This window comes from Lonchura striata, chromosome 12, assembly GCF_046129695.1.
Source record: "Lonchura striata isolate bLonStr1 chromosome 12, bLonStr1.mat, whole genome shotgun sequence".
NCBI classification, from domain to species: domain Eukaryota; kingdom Metazoa; phylum Chordata; class Aves; order Passeriformes; family Estrildidae; genus Lonchura; species Lonchura striata.
This window is the reverse complement of record NC_134614.1, coordinates 24,029,090-24,048,294: the sequence shown is the minus strand read 5'-3', so window position 1 is coordinate 24,048,294 and position 19,205 is coordinate 24,029,090. Positions and strand designations below refer to the sequence as shown.

Below are 19,205 nucleotides of genomic sequence, written 5' to 3'. Positions count from 1 at the left end.
CAGTGCTGTGAGCAGAGGAAGAACACTTTCAGGATTCAAAAGCCACTCCTGTCACGGCATTTAAGAGCTGCAAGTTGTACCTGTTTTATCACACATCTTTATTGCATATTTATGGCGGGGAGGAAGAAATACTTTCTTGAATTATTTTCTAATGATTGCAACGGAGTCTTCTGTGCTGATGCCCGGGGTAGAGAGTTGACACTCCCGTCACAGTGTGCAAGGGCAGCGGGAGCTGCGCGGGGCCCGTGTCCGGTGGGCTCGGCGGGAGCGCTGGGACGGGCTCGCCGTTCCGGGGACCCCGGGGCGGGCGCCGCGCTCGCCAGAACCCCGCAGGGCCGGGCCTTGCCGGCGGCGGGGCGGGGCGGGGCGGTGCCGGGTGTGTCTGTGCCCGCCCCCCGCAGCGGCAGGCGGGAGCGCCGCGCCCCGCACCGCCCGGCCCGGTCCTTTCCTGTACGGCCCGGCCCGGCGCCGGGCTCCCCGCGGCAGCGCTGGGCCAGGACACGGTGCCGGCCCCGGCGCCCGAGGATGCGCGGCCCCCGCTGAGCGCCGCCGGCTGCCGCCCGTCGCCCGCCGCGCCCCGCGCTGCCCGGCCCCGCGCGGCCCGGCCCCGCGGCGGACCATGGTGCAGCGCTTCAGCCTGCGCAGGCAGCTCTCGAAGGTGGGTGCGAGCCGCGGGTCCTCGCAGAGCCGCGCCCGGGCGAGGAGCCCCTCCGCCTTTGTTCGCGCCGGCACGGACACAAAGGCTCGGGCGGGCGGGGGTCCGCCCGGCACCGCCGACAGCGCAGCGGGGCCGCTTATGGGCTCAGCGCAGCCTCAACGCTGGGCCAGGGCTTCGCGGGAGGGGGCAGCGGAACTAACGGGTGTGCCCGAGATGTGCATGCGGGAGCGCTCACACGTGTGACTTGTCCTGGGCGGAAGGTCCGTAGCGGTGGGAGCCGTCGCTGGGTACCTGCAGGGACGCGGGAGCATGCCCTGCCCTGTGCAGGCTCAATAGCCCTCACTGGAAGCACAGGGCTTCAGAACAAAGGAGCTGAGGTTTTGCTGTTTATTAATTGAAAGTGTTCAAATTTGTTTCAGGAAGCTGCCTTAAGAGAGGGAGTAGTTAATCCATGTAGTCTTGCAGATTGTCACTGAATCCAATGCATGTAGGTGGAAAAACATTTGGAAAAAATCCATTCATGAATAAAAGTGTGTCTGTGTAGGACACTGCAGGTACAAACCATTCTAGAGTTGCCAGCACAGCCCTGTTTGTACACCATTTGTACACCATTCCCAGTGAGCAGACTTGACTCTGGATGTAGGAGTTACAGTATTGGACTAGAAGGCAAGCTGAACTTTCACTTTATGTTTAAGCTCTTCTTCTCTCTCCCTCCCACCCTCTTGTGTGTATTTGTCGAGGTTTTAAAATGCAGTTGTCAGAATTCTAAAATGCTGTCATCAGCATTTAAAATAGGTCAGAATTCACATCCTGCAAAATGTCTTGGGAAAAGCTACAGCTTTGCAATAATGTGGTATCTTTCTAATTAATTTGTAATTTTTTTACAGCCTCCTCATCTTAAAGAAACTGATGTGGGCATTTCAGGGAAAAGTGAAACCTGCATCTTTTAAGGGTTTGCCTTGTTATGTGTCAAGCTGTGTCTGCAAGCAGTAGAAGCCTCCACAGACACTCTGGAGTTTAATCTTCCCCTCAAAAGTGGCTTGATCTAGTTAGTAATGAACTTTATATCTAAGCTTTATCTATGTAGGGCAGCCAAAATAGTTTAAAATGAACTCATTTGGATAACTCAATTTTAATCCTTGTTTTTCTAGGTGGGCGGGATGATTTGGAAAAGTGTTTTCACTGATTTTTTACTAGAGGGGAACTATTTTCGATTTGTTTTTCTAGCTCTCTCCATTTTTGTGTTGTCTGACACAATTGTGTCTTTTACTGCATTAGCTCTGATTGTGTCAAACCTACTTTGTACAATTGTCTGGCCCTGACATATTCTTGACTTGTCTGTTTTAATTGTAAAAGTTGCACAACTCTTATAGTGTGGTGAATTGAAGGAGAAGATGAGAGCTTGATCTGTGTTTACAAAAAAAAAGAGCATAGTTGTGTAAACAATTGGAAGGAATTATATTTATCTCAGTTTGGATGTAGGATGAGAACTGCATCTCCTTGCTGTGCTTTAGATGGGAAATCCCTGTGTGTTGGAGTCTTTGTCAGAAGAAAGGCAAATGACCTTTCATCTGCTGGAAGGAAAGCATAGAAAATAGGTATAATTTTGCTGATACCTTTATCAGCTGAAATGCAATGACTGCCAGACTGTATAAAAATAAAACAGAACTTTAGTAGTATTTCTTGTGTGAAAACCTTAGTTCTTTTATGGGTGTTGACTTACACTTCAGAGTTGGCAAATTCATTTGTAGGACCTGGAGCACCTGCTCCCAGGGTGTGTCTACTTCTTGTGTGAAATTGGGCATTATTATGCGGCATGCCTGTGTTATGCAGCTACAAGGTCAAAATTGCAGTTTCTAACCACATTTAACGGTGGAGGCTTCAAAAAGAATGGGACTGTGCAGATTTGAGAGCTGCAAACTGAAAAATGCTGCCACCAGTGCTTATAAAACTTGAGCAAAGAAAAAGCAGGACTTCATGCAGGAAGGAGAAATATTGGCCTTATGATCCAGGCTTTAATCTCCAAGATCTGGTTTTCCATTGGGCTGTTTGCACTGCATGGCTTCCGTCAACTCATTTCAGCGTTCCCAGTCTCCACCTTCCTCCTATGAATGAGGTTAATGCCTTTTTTTTTTTTCCCTTTTTTTCATGTTTTCCCTTCCACCTTTAGTATCCAAGGTGTTTTCAGAGAATTGTGGTTCAAAGTGCTCTCTATCTTGTACTGTCTGGACATCCTTGGAGGCCCTGCAGTTACTGTCACCAAGATCTCAAGAAGTGCTGTTGCTGATGTGTTGGAGAAATTCCTCATTGTTGGGGTGATAGTACAAAACTGCATCCAGCTGTTATGCAACTTGAATTTGTTCAGGTGTTTTAGCTGGGTTTATGAAAGGAGAATAATGGACACAAATTGAAGTGTATTTGAGGATGCTTTCCTAAGTTATCATGCATCCCCTTTTTCAAAAGGTACTCCTTTCCTGGGAAAGATTCCGGTGAGCCAAGCAGTTAAGTTCAATTTAAAGAAAGAAAAAGCCAAAAAGAAGTAATTTTTGTGAACTATGATTGATACTTCATTCATTTAACCAGCACATTAAAATATTAATAATTTCAGGCCAAACTCTTTTGCTCTCAAGTATAATCTGGATTTATCAGCATTTGAACTGTCTCTCTGTTGCCACTTGTGTGTGTGGAGCTTATGTATGCGAGAGGAACTTCAGTGTGTTGTGTTGAAATAGCATGGGAATAGCTGAGCTAAAAGAAGCTCTCCTGTGTGAAGGTGATGGGGGCGACTGTGTTTGACATTACAGGCTGCATTTCTCCTTGTCACTGACATAGGTAAAAAAACTTCTTCCTGCAGTGTTGCCCCAGCTTCCTCAGGTCTCTCTTCCTCGGCTTGTGGTCTTGCAGATGCAACAGGATGGAGTGTATCTATGTGCTACCGTGTAGTAGGTCTCACGGAGTTCTTGGTAAAACTGTCCTTAGATATCTGGTGTAGCTTGCCTACACTTAATAGTGAGGAAAAGTTAGAAATAAGAGGAATATTTGGAAATTTTATGCATTTCAACCTGATTGTCATGTTTAACAGAGCAGCAGGCACACAGTTTCCTTGTGGCTCATCAAATTTGCTTGTGGAACTGGAATGGCATTGTTGTACTCATGACTGAACAAGGCCAGTGGGGTAGTTGGATCTAATGAGACCATCTGAGCTACAAGGACATATTTGTTACCACATTGGTAGCTCAGTGGATTACCTTTAGATTAACCTTTTTCTCCTGATAGATGTGATGAAACTTACTGCTGGGGGCATCTGATAGAAGGTTGCTCACTTTCACTGCAGCTTTTGTGGTGTGCTGCAATTCTGTCCCAGGCACGCCTCACCATAACTCAGGTGTGTGTCCTCCCTTGAGTCATGCAGGGGATGAACTTCTCCCAGTCAGTGCAAGGGCAATTATTCAGAATTTTCCTGTTGCTTCTAAAGGAAAGGTAGTGTTAGGTTGGCTTGTGTTGGTCATTTGAGTGCCCTGTTATAGACAAGTCAACTGGAGCATCGCAGTGTATTGCTCCTCGCATTATTTGGGTTTGACTCTGTTCCTGCAGATATATTGCATGATGTACAGGGCAAAAGGCTTGTCTACACAAAGCTTAGAGGTGGCAATGTGCAAACAGGTCTCTAAGCATTGCTGGCTGTGCTGGTTTGGAATGAGTGACTTGAAATGCTGTGAACTTTTCTAGGCATAGTGGGTTCTCAAGAAGCTTCCACTGCATCATCTTGCTCTGAGGAATGTGTGGGAAAATATTACAGAGACATTACATTCATCTTATGAAAGGAAGATGGGCTTCTAGTGTTCTGATTGAACAAGTTGGAATATCAAGTTTCCTGAGGAGTTTGTTTTGTGTCTGTGTAACAGCTCCATGAATGCCATGACAGTGAGGAAGTAAAATAGACTTGAAGCATCTTTCATATTGGTAATTAACAGGGTCTGTAAAACTACACCTGCAGAGATGTTAGAGGTAGGATTTGGGAACTTCTCTTTGTGAAGAAAGCATTACTAATAATCCAGAGGATCAGCCCCATCCATGCCAGCTGGGGGTCTGGCAAATTGCATGTAATGGCTCATTGCCAAATAGACTTAAAATGTATAAGGCTGTGAACACAGACTATAGGGGAATCCAGCTTACATAAATGCATTTTTCCTGCAGCTTATGGCAGTTTACAGGAGATCATCATACTTCATAATAGGTACTTACATGTGGCTGGATGGCAGTAGCAACTGGAATTTCCCCCCGTCAGGGATCAAAAGAAGCATTACAAGTGTTGGCATCTTTATTCTGAATTAGTTACCTTTAAGGGTTCTTTGTAGAGATTCTGGCTTGTGTAGAATTTGCCCCTTTCCCCTCAATTCCTTGTGACAAACCAGTTGGCTATTTCCTCAGCCAGTATTTTTTCAGGGGCAGAGAAAAGTTTGCTCTCCTTTTGCAAGTCTTTCTGTTCTGGATGTGACAGTCAGTGATAAAGATGTACATGTAAACTAGGTCCTTTCCAGAAGGGACAGAAAAGCCCTTATGCTGGTGGAGGGCATTGGAAATTCAGGGGAAATGAAATAATGGTGCAAGAGGAGTTAGTTCTCAACGTTTACATGATATCCAGTTTGGGACTTCCTCTTGTGACTAAAGAACGTCACAATGGCCTCCAAAATAATTCTTGTTGGAGATTAATTGTGAACAGTTGTGCTTGAGCAGAGAAGAGGTTGAGATTCCATTCAGAGGATTTTGGTTGTTCAAAGGTGGAATTTGCCTGTTCTTTCAGTCATATTTGCTGAGTGTTCCCAAAGTGGAGGGAGCTGACTTGCTCACCTTACAGCTACCTATTCCTATGGACAGGAAAAGTAAAGGAGCAAGATGGTTTTTGGTTTTGGGTGTTTGGTTGCTTAGTTTTGTTTGTTTGATTTGGTTTTTTCCTAACTTGAGACACAGTTTGGATCTCCCTGAGATCAACTGTTATTTGAATAGAGAGTTCAGCGTAGAAAACATTCCTTTCTTGCATTCTCAGCTTTGATACAATTTAAAACAGACAGGAAGAATTGATAAGATAGCAAGATTCTTGTCCTTCAAAGATTTGCTGTGAAGGTTTTAGTATGCATGAAATAGAAGATTGTATTTGGAGTTGAAATATGAGTAATAAAATATTTCAGCAGCATATTATAAATGCTGTTGTTTGAGCTTTGTGATGGGGCATTCAAAGAGCACACGCTTAGCAAGAACGGAATCCAAGATCACCAGAATGCACACTCAAGTTTTGCTACAAGAGGGGTTTTGTTGAATTTTTTTCCTGGAGTGCCCTTGATAAATGTTCAACTGCAGAAAAATATTTTCTCTGTGTTTACTGCACATTTTGTGGTTTTACTTAACTCTTGGATGCCTGTGAACACTGAAGTCATGTTTGGAAAGTGTATAACTTGTAAAAGTCTCCATTCTAGAATCAGTAACTTCTCCCTAAGAAAAGGAAATGTTGGAGTGCTTCAGTTAACACAGGATGGCCTTTGTGCAGGCACAGTTTGTGCTTGTCTGCCTCAGAAGTGCACTGAGACCCATTGCCTACATTGTGGTGTGAGAGGTCCCAGGATCCTGTTGATAGTGGAAAAAAACTTACAGGGGAAAGAAATATTTCTATCATCAGAAATAAATAATTACAGCCTGCTGACGTCGGCAACAGGAACAGAGGAAATTAAGAGTTTCAGGTTGATGGGGAGGCGGTGTTTCACTGGAGCCTGAACTGCAAAGCATGTGCCATACTTGTGCAGAACTGCTGCCCAAAGGTCATCAGTGTGTGGAACTGATGTATTGGAGTGGGACTAAAGTTTCTTTTCTGCCCACCATAGAGAATATAGGATTATACTAACTTTCATGAAAAGTAAAGAGGAAGAAGAAAATACTGCTTTTCATGCCAGAAGAGAGCAGAAAAGCTAAAGACTGTGCAAAGAAGTCATTGTGCTGTTATAGATCTAAATAATTGGGTTGCAAACTGCTGGGCAAGAAGTTTCCCTTGGCCACTGAAGTTCAGTCACAGTGCACATAATTTGGCTGAATCTCCTATTTTTCCAGACCCAGATGAGGAATTCCCAGATAGGTGTTCCCCTACAACGCCACATGGAATACCAGTAGGACTTGGGCACCACAGAGCTCTGTGGCCTCAGTGCTACAGGTTTCTCCAAGCAAATGCCTGTGATGTGGCTGGCTAGCAAAACCAGAAAGCTGGTTGCTGCAGGTTTTTGGTTTCAGAACTCATCAACTGTTCAGCTGTTTTTAACACTGAATGAGTTATAAATTATATATATTATTATATATTATATAAATTATATATATTATCCTGTTTTAAAGGGGAATCCTTCCCATGTAGAGTGTGGTTGTCAAGTGATGTCTGGTTTGGAGGGGCACTTGTTCTTCTGTTACGAATGTTCTCAAAACCATTGAGATATGTTGATCTTTTCTAGTTCTTCACTAACTACTTAATTTCTACATAGTCTTCAAGAGTTTTCTTATGTAAAATACTCTGAGAATGCCTTCATTCATTGTGTGGGAAAAACTGGATAACTGGGAGAGACAGTAGGTCAATTTAGCAGTTCACTGACAGCCTGTGTCAGTGGGTTTATCATCCTTCTGTATTGATGGAGGCAGGAGAACTGTGAAGATTCAAAGAGGATCCTTTTATATGAGCCTAGACTTAATTATTTTGTTAGATATTTGGAAGTCAAGACTGTGCTAGCTTTCATGTTATCCTAATATTGATAAGATTTGGGAAATATGGAACTTGCTGCTACTTGATCAGAAATGTAGAGAGTGGACCTTGCTGCAGGTGTCACTGGAGAGCTGCTGGAATTTAGTCAGCCAAATGTTTATTGTTTAACCATTGTTAAATATTGAAATTGCATCCTTTCAGAATCCAGGTTAAATGTATATATTGGTGGAAAGAGGGTAATGGAAGGGATAAACTTTAATGCTGTTCTGCTTTTAACTGAGGAAGTGCCTGCACTGGGTACTGTGCAATCTGTGTGTGGTGCTTTGCTGCTGTTGCCCTATGTCTTCTGTGGGTTTTTGGGGTGTCTATTACCTGGCCATGCTGCAGAAGTGCTCATGGGGCCATGGTCAGGTTCATGCTGATATCTGGATGGTGCTGGGTTACCTGGGACTGCATGCTCCAGCAGAGGCCAAGGAGTTTGGCTTTCCCTGCCGCCAGCAGGCTTATTCCCCTGGGCCTTGGCTGATTGGATATGGGAAGATGATGTGCCTCTCCTGCTGGTGAGGCTGGTTAGTGAGCCTGGGGGAAGCTGGGGAGAAGAGAGACCCAAGTGCCAGTTGAGCTGCTTGTCTGCTGCTCTGTGCAGAACCTGAGAAGCTCTGACTGATGTGGGATGGAATGAGCACTTGGTGGTGTTTGTGCAGCTTTGCAGTGTCAGGGCTTTATAGTGTTAGCCAGCACACACATGCTGCAGTGCACTCAGCCTGACTGCTCAGGCTGTTCTGTAGTTTCTAGAAGTCGTGCCTGAATTCTTGTCACAGTTCATCTCATGGAAAATTTTTAGTTCACTTGCACATGGCTCAATGATCATCCTCCTCTTATCTGCTCATGTCGTGACACAGCATGGCTGGATTTCCATTTACAGTATTTGTTACAAAATGCTTTTGTTAATTAATCTATCTGGAATATGACCTTGTATTTTTTTAAACTTAGAGAATTAATGGTTTTAGCAAAGTAAAGGGGAATTTGACATTAATTAACTTCCAAGTTTACAGAGAAAAAGTGTTTAAGGTTATTAAGATTTGTTGAAGGGCAGCCTTCCAATCCATAAAGGGGCTCCAAGAGAGCTGGAAGAGGGGCTTTGGGCAAGGGAATGAAGTGACATGACAAGGGGGAATGGCTACACACTCACAGAGGATAGGGTTAGGTGAGAGATGGGCAAGAAATTCTTGACTGTAAGGGTAGTGAGGACCTGGTACATGTTGCCCAGAGAAGCTGCCCCTGGCAGGGGGTTGGGATTGGATGGTCTTTAAGATGCAATTTAACCCAAACCATTCTCTGATTCTATGAAGTGCTAAGAAGAGTTGAAAAGAAAAACTTGACTCTGTGAAATATAAACAGTTTGGGCAATTATACAGGATTAGTATTGTCATGAAGACTGAATTTTACATGTAGCTGTTCAAAAACTGTACATATACTTTTTAAAAAAACTCACTATCCATCAGCTGCCCTCTGTCTAACTCTGTCTTTCTGGTCACTGAGGATCCCCAATCTAGAGTTCTGTCTGCTTTCCCCTGAGTAAACTTGATTTCTAGATGAAATGACTTTTCTGTTCCAGGAGGTAATTACCTGAGGGATTGAATTCTCTGTGTGAAGAGAATGGTGTGGATGACTTGGTGGCATTTCAGCTAGAGGCTTGCAGCTCAGTGCTGTAAACCTTACTGTTGTTCATTTCTTCACTGAAAAAATATCAAACAGTATTTCTATCCCATTTTTCAGAAAGGGCAGTAAATTGCTTTAGCTATTTTGTTACGCCATGGAGAAGGAACACTTAATTACTCAAGTGGCTCAGTGGATATTTTGACTGAAACTCCATCTGTCAGTGCAGAAATTAGTTCTATTTTTAACAACTTGAGACACTTTTCAGCAATTATTTGGCTGAGTTGCTTATGAGGGGGTATTTTCATGCACTGCTCTGGCCTGTCTTCTGAGTGAGGTTTATGTGTTGTCCTCTTTGGGTACTCTTTGTAGTCTTACAGCATCTCTTTCAGCTAACCAGTGACAGTTGTCATTAAAAATGTGTGGGAATACTCCAGTCAGGAAGCAGAAAACAACTAGGTACTTTTGAAAAAGTTTTATTCCCTACTTTGAGACCAGGTTTTGAGATGAGGAGAGTCATGGGCCAGTCAGGACAGAGAAGGCAGGACAGTGAGTGCTGCCTGTCAGTATGTTCCTGCTGTGTTTGTGTGTGATTCCCTCTATGAGAGCAATGCCAAGGATTGCACAGCTGGAAAAGAGAGATGGTGCTTTTGGTGGGATTTGCTATGTAACTCCAACTGTACTCCTTAGCTGCCAAACACTAGTTCCAGTGAGCTGGGTTAGTGAAACATGCTCTGACTGGTACAGGGTACCTACTGCAGGCTGCCAACCAGATGACAGGTGTTCCATCTATCTCACACAGGACTGCACAGTACATAACATGTCTGTGCCCCTTTCAGCAGGGCATGGGTTGGATTTGTCTGTAGTTGACTCCTTAACCTGTAACAGGAGCCTCAACAATCTCCTCTGGCAGGTTGCAAAGGAAGAGATCTTGAGGTTGCACCTTGGCCCAGAGCGCCAAGGTGAAGAGGTGTAAAGCATGTCCTTCAGCTCAGCAGTATTCCCCTTGAAATAAAACATGATGTGTTTTTCCGTTCAAGAGTATGTTGGGGTTTTGCTTGGTTTTTTTAAATAAACTTCCAAGACCGTTGCCAGCAGAGCTACTTTGCTTTTTGGTTTTAGTATTCCTCAGAAAACTAGACTCTCACTTGAGATGTGTTCTTGACAGGGTCAGGGATGAAGTATTTTTAGCAGCCTCGGTGGCTCTGCTTGCAGCGCATTCATGCCTCACTTGTTCAGGGTTGCAGTTGCTTTTTCAAACACGCATTTGGGGCTCCTGCCAAGACACCCAGGGCACTACAGCATCGTGTTACAAGGTCCTGCTTTGTGCAGGCAGAGCTCAGCCCGGCAGGGCTGGGTCTGAGCTCTGCCAGCATAGTGCTGTGGTGCAGTGTGTTTGGCCAGTGGAGGGGTGTTGGGGTTCACACTGTGTACTGCCCTCACTGCACACTCAGCATGGAGAACTCGCTGCCTGCCTCTGGAACCGTATGTCCTGGGGCTTTCTTCTTTCTTGGATGTCAGCTGTACTGGGGTTGTGGATGTGGTTGGTTTGCTGGACAGAGCCCTGAGTCACCACTGAACACCCAGGCTCTGCATGTCTGTTTGCTGTTGCTGCTGGAATTTGCTTTTAAAAAATCAGTCAGCAAGGTGCTGTGTCTTGTGCCACCAAGGGAATGAAATCAAATGTCTCCTGTCCATCCTCTCGTCAAAGTGATTTAGGTTTTTTCTGCTGCTGTTTTTCTGCTTCACAACAAGCAATTTTTGTGGCCCAGCTTGTACTCAACATTAAAATAAGAAAACCCACTTGCACCGCTGAGATGCTGGTTTTGTCATCAAATGCTTGATCTGTTCTGGATGTGGCAGTAAAAATTCCTCATGAATGCAAAGAATCTGTGGTTTGAACGGTTTAGTGATTAGGAAAGGTTTGTAATACCAGAAGTCTGTTTCAGGAGTATGGTTAATGCTTTTCCAGTTATGGTGATTTCTTCCAGGGAGCTTTAAGGTCTGGCTTCCTCATGGGAATCCTCTGCGAAGTCTTCTGGAATATGTCCCAAACAGCACAGAATGTGGGGAATTAGTCAGAAAGTGCCATGTACAGATTCAGTGAACAGTAGGGAATATGAACAGCGGAAGAAACATAGCTGAGACAAGTTTTGGTAGTGTTTAAGACCTCTTTAGCATATAAAGGCTGCATTTTATAAGGACAGTAAGACAATTCTAGGAAACTCCCTGTTTTTCAGGAGAGAAACGTGCTGGTCTTTGAAAGTCTACCTGCATATTTCAATGGAAATATTTTGGTCAACTAAAATTGGATGTTTCATGAAGAAAACAGTAGGGAACCCCCCAGGAGCTCCCTCCCCTTGGTGCAGAGGAAATCCAGTCTCTGCTGGGATTGCTGCTGTCATCAGCACTGGTTTGAGCGCCGTGATTTCCCCCTCTGGCTCTGCTGGGTGCAGGCTCTGGCAGTGGTGGGATGGGCCCTGTCCCAGGCTGCAGCAGGGCTGGGCTGCAGGTGTCCCTGCAGAGCCAGAGCGTTCGGGCTGCTCTGCGGGGATGGGATGGGCAAAATAATGCTCTGTGTTCAGCCTGAGCATGCTCCTTCCCAGAGGACAGAGCTGCATTGTTGGGATAAAGAAATGTGAAAATACTAAATGCATTCAAACTATTTTCTTTTTATTTGGGAGCCTTTTGTGGAGCTCTGCAAAGCAGCTGGCTCAGTGTGTAGAGCCACTGGCAGAATTCAGAGGTGAGCTGGGAGTAGAAGGAAAACCATAGGCTTTTTAGATTTTTTGCTGCTTTCAGGGAAGGGTTCTTATATTTTTATAGGGGACATTATTGGGCTAAGATGCCTGGATACATGTTGACTGATCTGTTTAAAAGGAAAAAACATTTTTAGTCAATCTGGTTTCAGGTGGTTTATGGTATGTATTCTATGTCAATGACTAATACTTTGGTTTTAAAAATTCAGTTTCTCGTGTTGTCATCTTAGCTGCAAGTATCTGGGATATCAATACCTTTCCAACAAAGCCAGAAAGGATCAGATTTTCTGCTCTTCCTATTCCAGCAGTTGAAGGAAATATGGGTTAAAGGGAAGAACATTTAAATTTTATGCTGAGAGGAGAGCTGTCAAATTCAGTGTATCCAAGCCACCTTAGTGAGCATAAGGCCTCAGGTATATTACTGAATTAACAAGCAAGCTTGTGTGAGCTAAACTGCAGTAACCCATTATGTACTGTGCTTGCTGCACACTTTGGGCTCATTGCAAGGTAGAAACAAAGCCTTCAGTCTTAGATCCTGCCTTGCACATGTGGTGACCAGGACACCTCACATTTGCAAGTATGGTGATTCACCCCCAGCCCACTCCATGTATCAGTATGGGCTTGCGTTGACACTTTAACAACGTTCAGTAAGTGAATGGCAAAACTCAACCACAAAGACAGTTGCTGCAGAGTGAGAAGATGTTTTTTGTGAGTTTGAGCTTTGGTTGGTTTTTTGTGATTTATTTTTTTCTAATATTTTAATAAAATGAAAATGTGAGAAGGTGAAGTTTGGTAGCTCAAAAAGCTTTACATGATAACCAGAAGTAATCAATTTGACTTACAGATGTGCAGCAAGACCAAAAACTGGCAAGTTAAATTCTTTTTGAAGAAAATTAAAGCAATTTCAACCACAGCTGTGTATCTTCCCAAATTGTCATTGGAGAAAACAGAGCATTAAGACTAAAAGAAATGTGCTTTTTGGGGAGTGTGTGTATTGTGTGTCAGTTAGACTTACATATCAAACACTGTGGTGATGTTCAAGCCAGCAGTATGGAGAAATGACAAACCAAGTCTTCTTGGAAATGTTCCATTTCATCACTCTGCAGTTTTTAGGTTACTTTATTGATAAACTTAATCCTTTATGGCGATTGGGCATTTTGCCCCGATTGTGGTTTCTGCTGAACCAGAGCCATGTTGGATAGTGTGCTAAGTGTCTTTAATTTTATGCATCATGAAGGAGGAAGATCATGTTTTATATGCAGATTTCTAACAGATTAACTAATTAATTGCTTATTAAAAAAACAAGACTATGGTTTATGGACAAAACAAGCATGGGTTTAAAGCCCATGCTACTGGTCTCAGATCTGCTGAAGTTTAACTTCATTTTCCCCTTGCTTTCCCTTGTGGCTGGAAGCAGATCCCAGTGATCATGAAGCAGCAGCCATTGGTGAGCACTCATCTGTTAGTGCCAGACTGAGGTGTAGGCAATTTTCTTGGACTCGTCAGTTTTTCCTGTACCTGGAGAAATGGAAAGGAAAGGAGATGGGACAAGAATTTACTGCAGTTTTGCATGTCCTTTGGCTGTTAAAGTTCCATTCTATATTTGGAAGTGGAGCTTAACCAGTACTAGCAGATTAAAGTGAGGCTTTGGATCATCACATGAGTAGCCGGAATAGACAAACTGTTTAGTCTCCCCTAGAGAGACACTAGGTTAGAAATACTGAAAAATCCATTTCTAACTAGACATCATTTAACCATGTATATGCAGATCTGGTCTAGTCACAATCTGGCAGGCAGCAGCTAGATTTCCTTCATTATTTCTGTGGGTGAGTCAACTTGATGCAGCAGTGATCACAACAATGCCCTTGGGAAATGTCCTTGGTGTTGATACCCCCTGAAGGGTGACCTGCCCATCCATGGCAGCCATTCCCTCTCCAACATGGTCCCTGGGGACATCTGCTGAGTGATAGCTGCTCTGGCTGTGGGTACCCCAGTTGTGAGCTGCGTAGTCTCAGCCTGCCATGGTCTTTCCTTCAGACTCCCAGTGGTGGTTTTGTGATGAACTGGTTATGAAAAATCCCATCAGTATGGCTGCACTTGACATCAGTGCTATAGGATGCAGGATTTATGAAATAACCTTTCTCTCTCTCATTTCCCCACCTCACCCCCAAGTGCTAATGGAAACATTTGGAGTACTTCTGGAAACAGGTGTGGAGAAAGGGAAGGTTATTTTTCTTCTGGTGATTAAAACTGCGGCAAGAATCTGTGACTAGTAAAAAGAAAGCAAGTCCTGTGCAGCACATCCTCTGAGGGAAATCTGCAAAAGACAAATATAGTCAAAACTGGCTTTGTTCCAGTGGGTGTGTACAGAGGAGGGGTACTCCAGCTCTGTGCGGTGACTTTGAAGTCTAGCAACTTAAATTAGAAGATAAATGTTAAATTATGAATTAGCTTAAAGTGCTTCTGGCCCAAATGGTACCTCATACAATTAGGCTATTGTAGCATTTATAATCACACACAGGTTCATAATTCGTATATGCCAGCAGAATGTTCAGGGGGCTTCAGCCCTTGTCCTTGGCAGTAAGCATGGGAACAGTCTGGTGGGTTTCAGTTTGGGGAATAGTATGGATCAAGACCAGGGATCTGTGACTGAAGTCTTGCAACTGTGCAGGAACTTACTAATCACCACAGACTTAAGCAGGAAGCCTTATGCAGGAGGCCTCATATCACTGAGGTTATTGATCCAGGAGTGCCATTGGGATATTATGTCTTCACTGGCTCTACAACGTTCTAGTCAATAAAGGCAACTTGGAACTTGAATTTTCTGCTAGTTTCTCACTCTCTCACTTAATGTTTTGCATTACTTAATATTTGACAGCATTCAGATTTTTCCTTGTAAATAAGTTTAGCCCCTGCTGTATTTTTTTCCAAAACCTTTTGGTTTTAAAGGGTCCTGCAAAGAGTTCTCATCTGGTTACAGGGGTCATATGAGCATCTAATCTCCGTAAGTTTTTAGGCTCCATCAAAGCTCATTTACTCCCACACCTGCAATTAGTCATCTGAGTAACTTCAGGAAAGAAATACTCTAGAATGTAGGCAAGCTACAAACTGCCCCTGGCTGCATCCCCATACTGAAAACACTTGTAGCAGGGAAGGGTACTTAGTGCCCCATCCCTTCCCTACTCTTCTCAGTACTGGCTCAAGTGAGGAGACTTAGTTCTTGGCTGAGGCACTTGGAATGTCTGTCTTTCCCCGTGTGGCTGAGGCTTGATGCCATCATTTGGCTCCAGCTGCAATGGCCACTGTCTCCTGCTGTGTCAGGCTGTCACATGAGGGAGGTGAGGGTCACAATTCTGCAGGAATTCCTGCAGCAGTGAGACCTGCACAGACCTGCCAGAGCTGTTTGAATTTTGTTTGCGTGGCAGAGTGGCTACTGATGCTCTTTGTATGATGTTTTTATTTCTTTGTGGGTATAGATGTCTCCTTTTTACAGCATGGGACACCAGTGCTCTGTTGCCATACAAACTCTCTGAAGAAAGCATGGGTTCCTTTTGGATGAGTGAGACAGAGTCCTCTTATTGGTGGTGAAATTCAGCCTGGTAGGCGGGGTTTGGTTTTATTGCTCTGTAGCAATAAATCTTTTGAAGGCTCTCTGATTATATTAAGTAGACTAATTAGCATATTTTCATGGATGTGTTTATTGCTTTATGTGGTGAAATGATCTATCTGAATAGTAGTAAAATTCATGTGAATCAGACTGGGTTGCACCCAACATCAACTGCTTCCTAATAAGTCTAATGGCATTTTTTCTGCACAAGCAATTTCACTGTAATTCCCTCTCACCCCTATTAAATCAGATCTGCTGTTGTTAACAGAAAAATATCTTGGGCATCTGGAGGTTTCTCAGTATAAATACTGCTTTCTGAGAGGGAAATCTGCCATATGAATTTGAAACAGCTCCTTGAAAAAGAGACTTCTTTTTTCGCTAAATTTCTTGCTGTTGTGTTAGAGTTTGATTCCAAATCCAGTGTGTGCTCTGAACTTGTGCAAGAATAGAAATTATTCCATTTCTGCATTTAGCCTAGACAGTGGCTTTTCAATAGAGGACTCTCACTGGACTCTTGCAACAGAGTGGATGCCTCTTGGCCTGGTTGTTGCTCCCTGTTGCTCTGCGGCACAATGGATGGAGTCAGGCGCTCTCCGCAGTGTTGTGCAGTGCGGTCAGGGTGTTTGTGATGAGACCCTGCTGGACGAGTGGATGATCACAGAGATGAGGCAGATGTGGGCTGGGATCCTTGTTTGGTACAGGTCAGTGACTAATACCAATGTTTCTGTTTAAGAGCCTTTTTTACAGCTTGAATGTGTTTGTTAGTGTACTCAATAGTCAGAGACTATCAGTATCTAATACTCCCATAAGTTGATAAATTTTTAGACATCCTTTTACCATTTAACCCTGAAAATAGCCACAGAGAAATAGTAATGCAAATGTCAGTTGAATTAGATTTTCTGTAGTTTCTGGGGTTTGCAGTCATTTTCACCTCAGTGTGTTGCAGTTTGGAATCCATTATATTATGGTCAGTTGCGGTAGTTTCATTTTCATTGGTGTTCTCTGCACATCTTGGCCTTGGTTACGGTGGGGCTGCTGCCTGGGCTCCTCCCAGGAAGACACAGACCCGCTGACAGCTGCGGCTCTGAGGCAGCCGGTGCCGTGGCAGAGCACGACGGCGCAGGAGGGAGCGGCGTTGCTGGCACCAGTGCTGGCACCTCCTCCCTCAGTTCCCCACTGCAGGGTCCAGGTACCCCAGGCACCTGTCTGCCATGGGAGGATGGGGACTGCAGGTGACCCAGTTGCAGAAATTGCACCACATACTCTTCTGAGATCCACTTTCCTCTTGCCTTGTCCCTCATCCATCGTCCTTCATGTCCTGTTCTCTGACATCACAGAAATTACCACAGAAATGCTTTTAGGGCCGTATCATTTAACATCTCCACCCCAGCATGGCTTGTTTCCTTCATGAATCAGATGTCATCTCTCCTGCCCTATGGAGTGTTTCCATTCTCAGTTCCTGTTTGTTCTAAATGGCCTGTACAATGCCCTTGCCATTTCATCCTAATGCTTTTTCAGAAGTGCCACCTGACGTACCAATATAATTTGAGACAATGGATTTTCAGCTATTCTTTCTCTAATTTTGGTTCTTACAGAACATGTTTTTGGGTTTTAATTCCTCTTTTTTCTTAATGAAAACCGAATATTGCACATAGGAATATTTTCTTCCACATTACCTGTGATCTGAGTCAGTCAGGAGTTTCTCCTCTGTTAGGTTCCTAAAATTTATGTTTTAGGAATTAACGTTTCAGTGCAGAATTTCTTCACATTACCAGTGCATTACTGCAAGTGAAAAAAATTATTTGAAAAAAACCCAAACCTACCAAACCATAGCGCTGTGATGTCTGTCAGAGCCTCAAAGAGTCATTACCTCAAAGGGACACATATAAATTAAAATGGAAAAGTTCAGTCCTTGTATTAATATGGTGGCTTCAGGACATGCTCCAGGATTCATGCAGTGGGGAACTCCTAAAAATTCCCCACTCCATTCCTGTCAGATTTGGTGGTTCCTGGTATTTCAGCCTTGGGAGCACTTTGCACACTCTAAATATAATAGTTCTGAAGATCCCAGACTTAGATTATGTATGGCTTGTCTTTGGATCATCTTGTCTCTGTCCTGGGCGAGTGATAATACTTGCTACAAACAGAATATCAGTGAGACAAAGAAGAGCAAGGGGAGAAGTAGCCATGGGGGGTGAGGGTGGCTTTTTACAAATGAGTCTGAAGGAGTGGGGCTGGGTGGCATAAGGTGCTGTGAGTCAGAGCTGTCAGAAAGGATAATGAGCCTTTGCTCTTTGAAATATGATAGTAAAACACATTTTCTTTGACAAAGAAGTTGAGGGTAGGGGATAAGAGGTGCTGAGGTTTCTTCATGCTCCAGAGTCGGCTGTAGTAACAGTGCTGTGCTGGCTTTGTTGTTAACTGGAGTCCTTCTGTGACAAAATTAGAGCTTCAGCCTTCCAGGAGATCACACTAATATTCGGAAAATTTTGTTTAGTGAATATTAAATAGCATTTCAGCATTGCCATAATTAGAGCTTATAGTTTATAGGTGGATTTATGTCCTGCTGTGCATTTTTGAATCTCTAGTGTCAATTCTGCTTGGCCTTTGCTCCCAGGTCTGTTATGTTGTGTTGCTGAGGAACTGTGTCACTTGGATTCTATTGATCTGCTCCTGATTTGGTTGTCTGTTATCCTAAACTGTTTTTCTGGCTCAAAGGTATGGTTTTAAAAATAGTGTCAGGCGTTGCACAGCGCCTGGGAAGCCCTGTAGCTTTAAATCCCGCGTCCTGGTCCTGCTCCCAGCCCGTAGCAGAGCTCCCCACTAGGAGCAGGGCTCAGCCTGGCCCGGCACTCAGCCATGCTCGTCCGGCAGCGGCGCTCGGGCGGCACAGCCGGCGCTCGGTCCAGCCGATGGCCGCGGCACTGCTCGGGCAGTGCCCAGCGCCGAGGCTGCCCATGGCAGCACGGTGATGTTTATGTGGTGCTGCTGTACCTGCATGTGCTGTGAAAGGGACTTCTGTGAGCCCACAAAGGTGAGGAGGTTGTGGGGGAACAGTTGTAGCTCTCACGTTTGGCTGTTTTATTTAAGTCTCCAGTAGAACTTGACCTCATTTTGTGCATCAGCCTTGGAAGCACTCCATTTTTCCTCTGGGCACTGCTGTTGAATTTCAGTGGTTGTTTTCCTTAATATAGCTTTTCTTTGCTTTTGAAGCTGGGAAATGCAAAAAGGCTCCTGTCTGAGTGAGTGTTGCAATCCATAAACAAGATCAAACGTGGTGCTGCTTTTTGGGATTTTCTAGTTTTGTTGTTTTGGGGTTTGGTTTGTATGATACAGTGAGTGATGAGAGAGATAGGAGATGCAGCAGATGCAGGTGCAGCCCAGTGTCAGAGAGGAGTATTTGCAATGGTAGCTTTTTTAATGTTACCTCTTGTTTTGCTGTTTTTAGCTGTGCAAAATGTATTTTCAGGAAGTAGTAAACAAACTACAGAACCATATTCTTCTCCAGGTAAAAGAAAAGTAAGTGTGCTGCCTCCCATAGACCCAGTGACCTTCAGAAATGATTAAGTATTTTTCTTCTGTTTCATTGAGCTGTGTGGCTCAGCATTGCCCTTTTTCAGTCTGCGTTAACACTAAACTGTATCTTCCCCTCCTCCCCCATTTATTAAATACCAAAGAGAGACAGTAAGGTCTTTGATGCTCTGATCTGCAACACAAAATAGAAGCTATTTTTCTTTGAATTGTTGTAGTTATCTCTCCCATGCTCTGTGGTCCAGCGTTTGAGGAAAA

General features: G+C 44.1%; 1 protein-coding gene across 7 annotated transcripts in view; it reads left to right on the top strand.

Moving 5' to 3' along the window:
- The window catches only part of TMCC1 (transmembrane and coiled-coil domain family 1), a 63,641-nt gene that overhangs the window by 25,604 nt on the left and 18,832 nt on the right, over positions 1-19,205 (top strand). Inside the window, exon 1 of one of the 7 annotated variants that reach the window (XM_021542557.2) lies at positions 18,164-18,450. The exons of the other annotated variants lie outside the window; for them this stretch is intronic. Coding sequence (XP_021398232.1) covers positions 18,388-18,450 — 63 coding nt within the window. The 5' untranslated portion in view covers positions 18,164-18,387. Of the gene's footprint in view, positions 1-18,163; positions 18,451-19,205 lie in introns of those variants that run through there. 7 annotated transcript variants of the gene reach the window in all.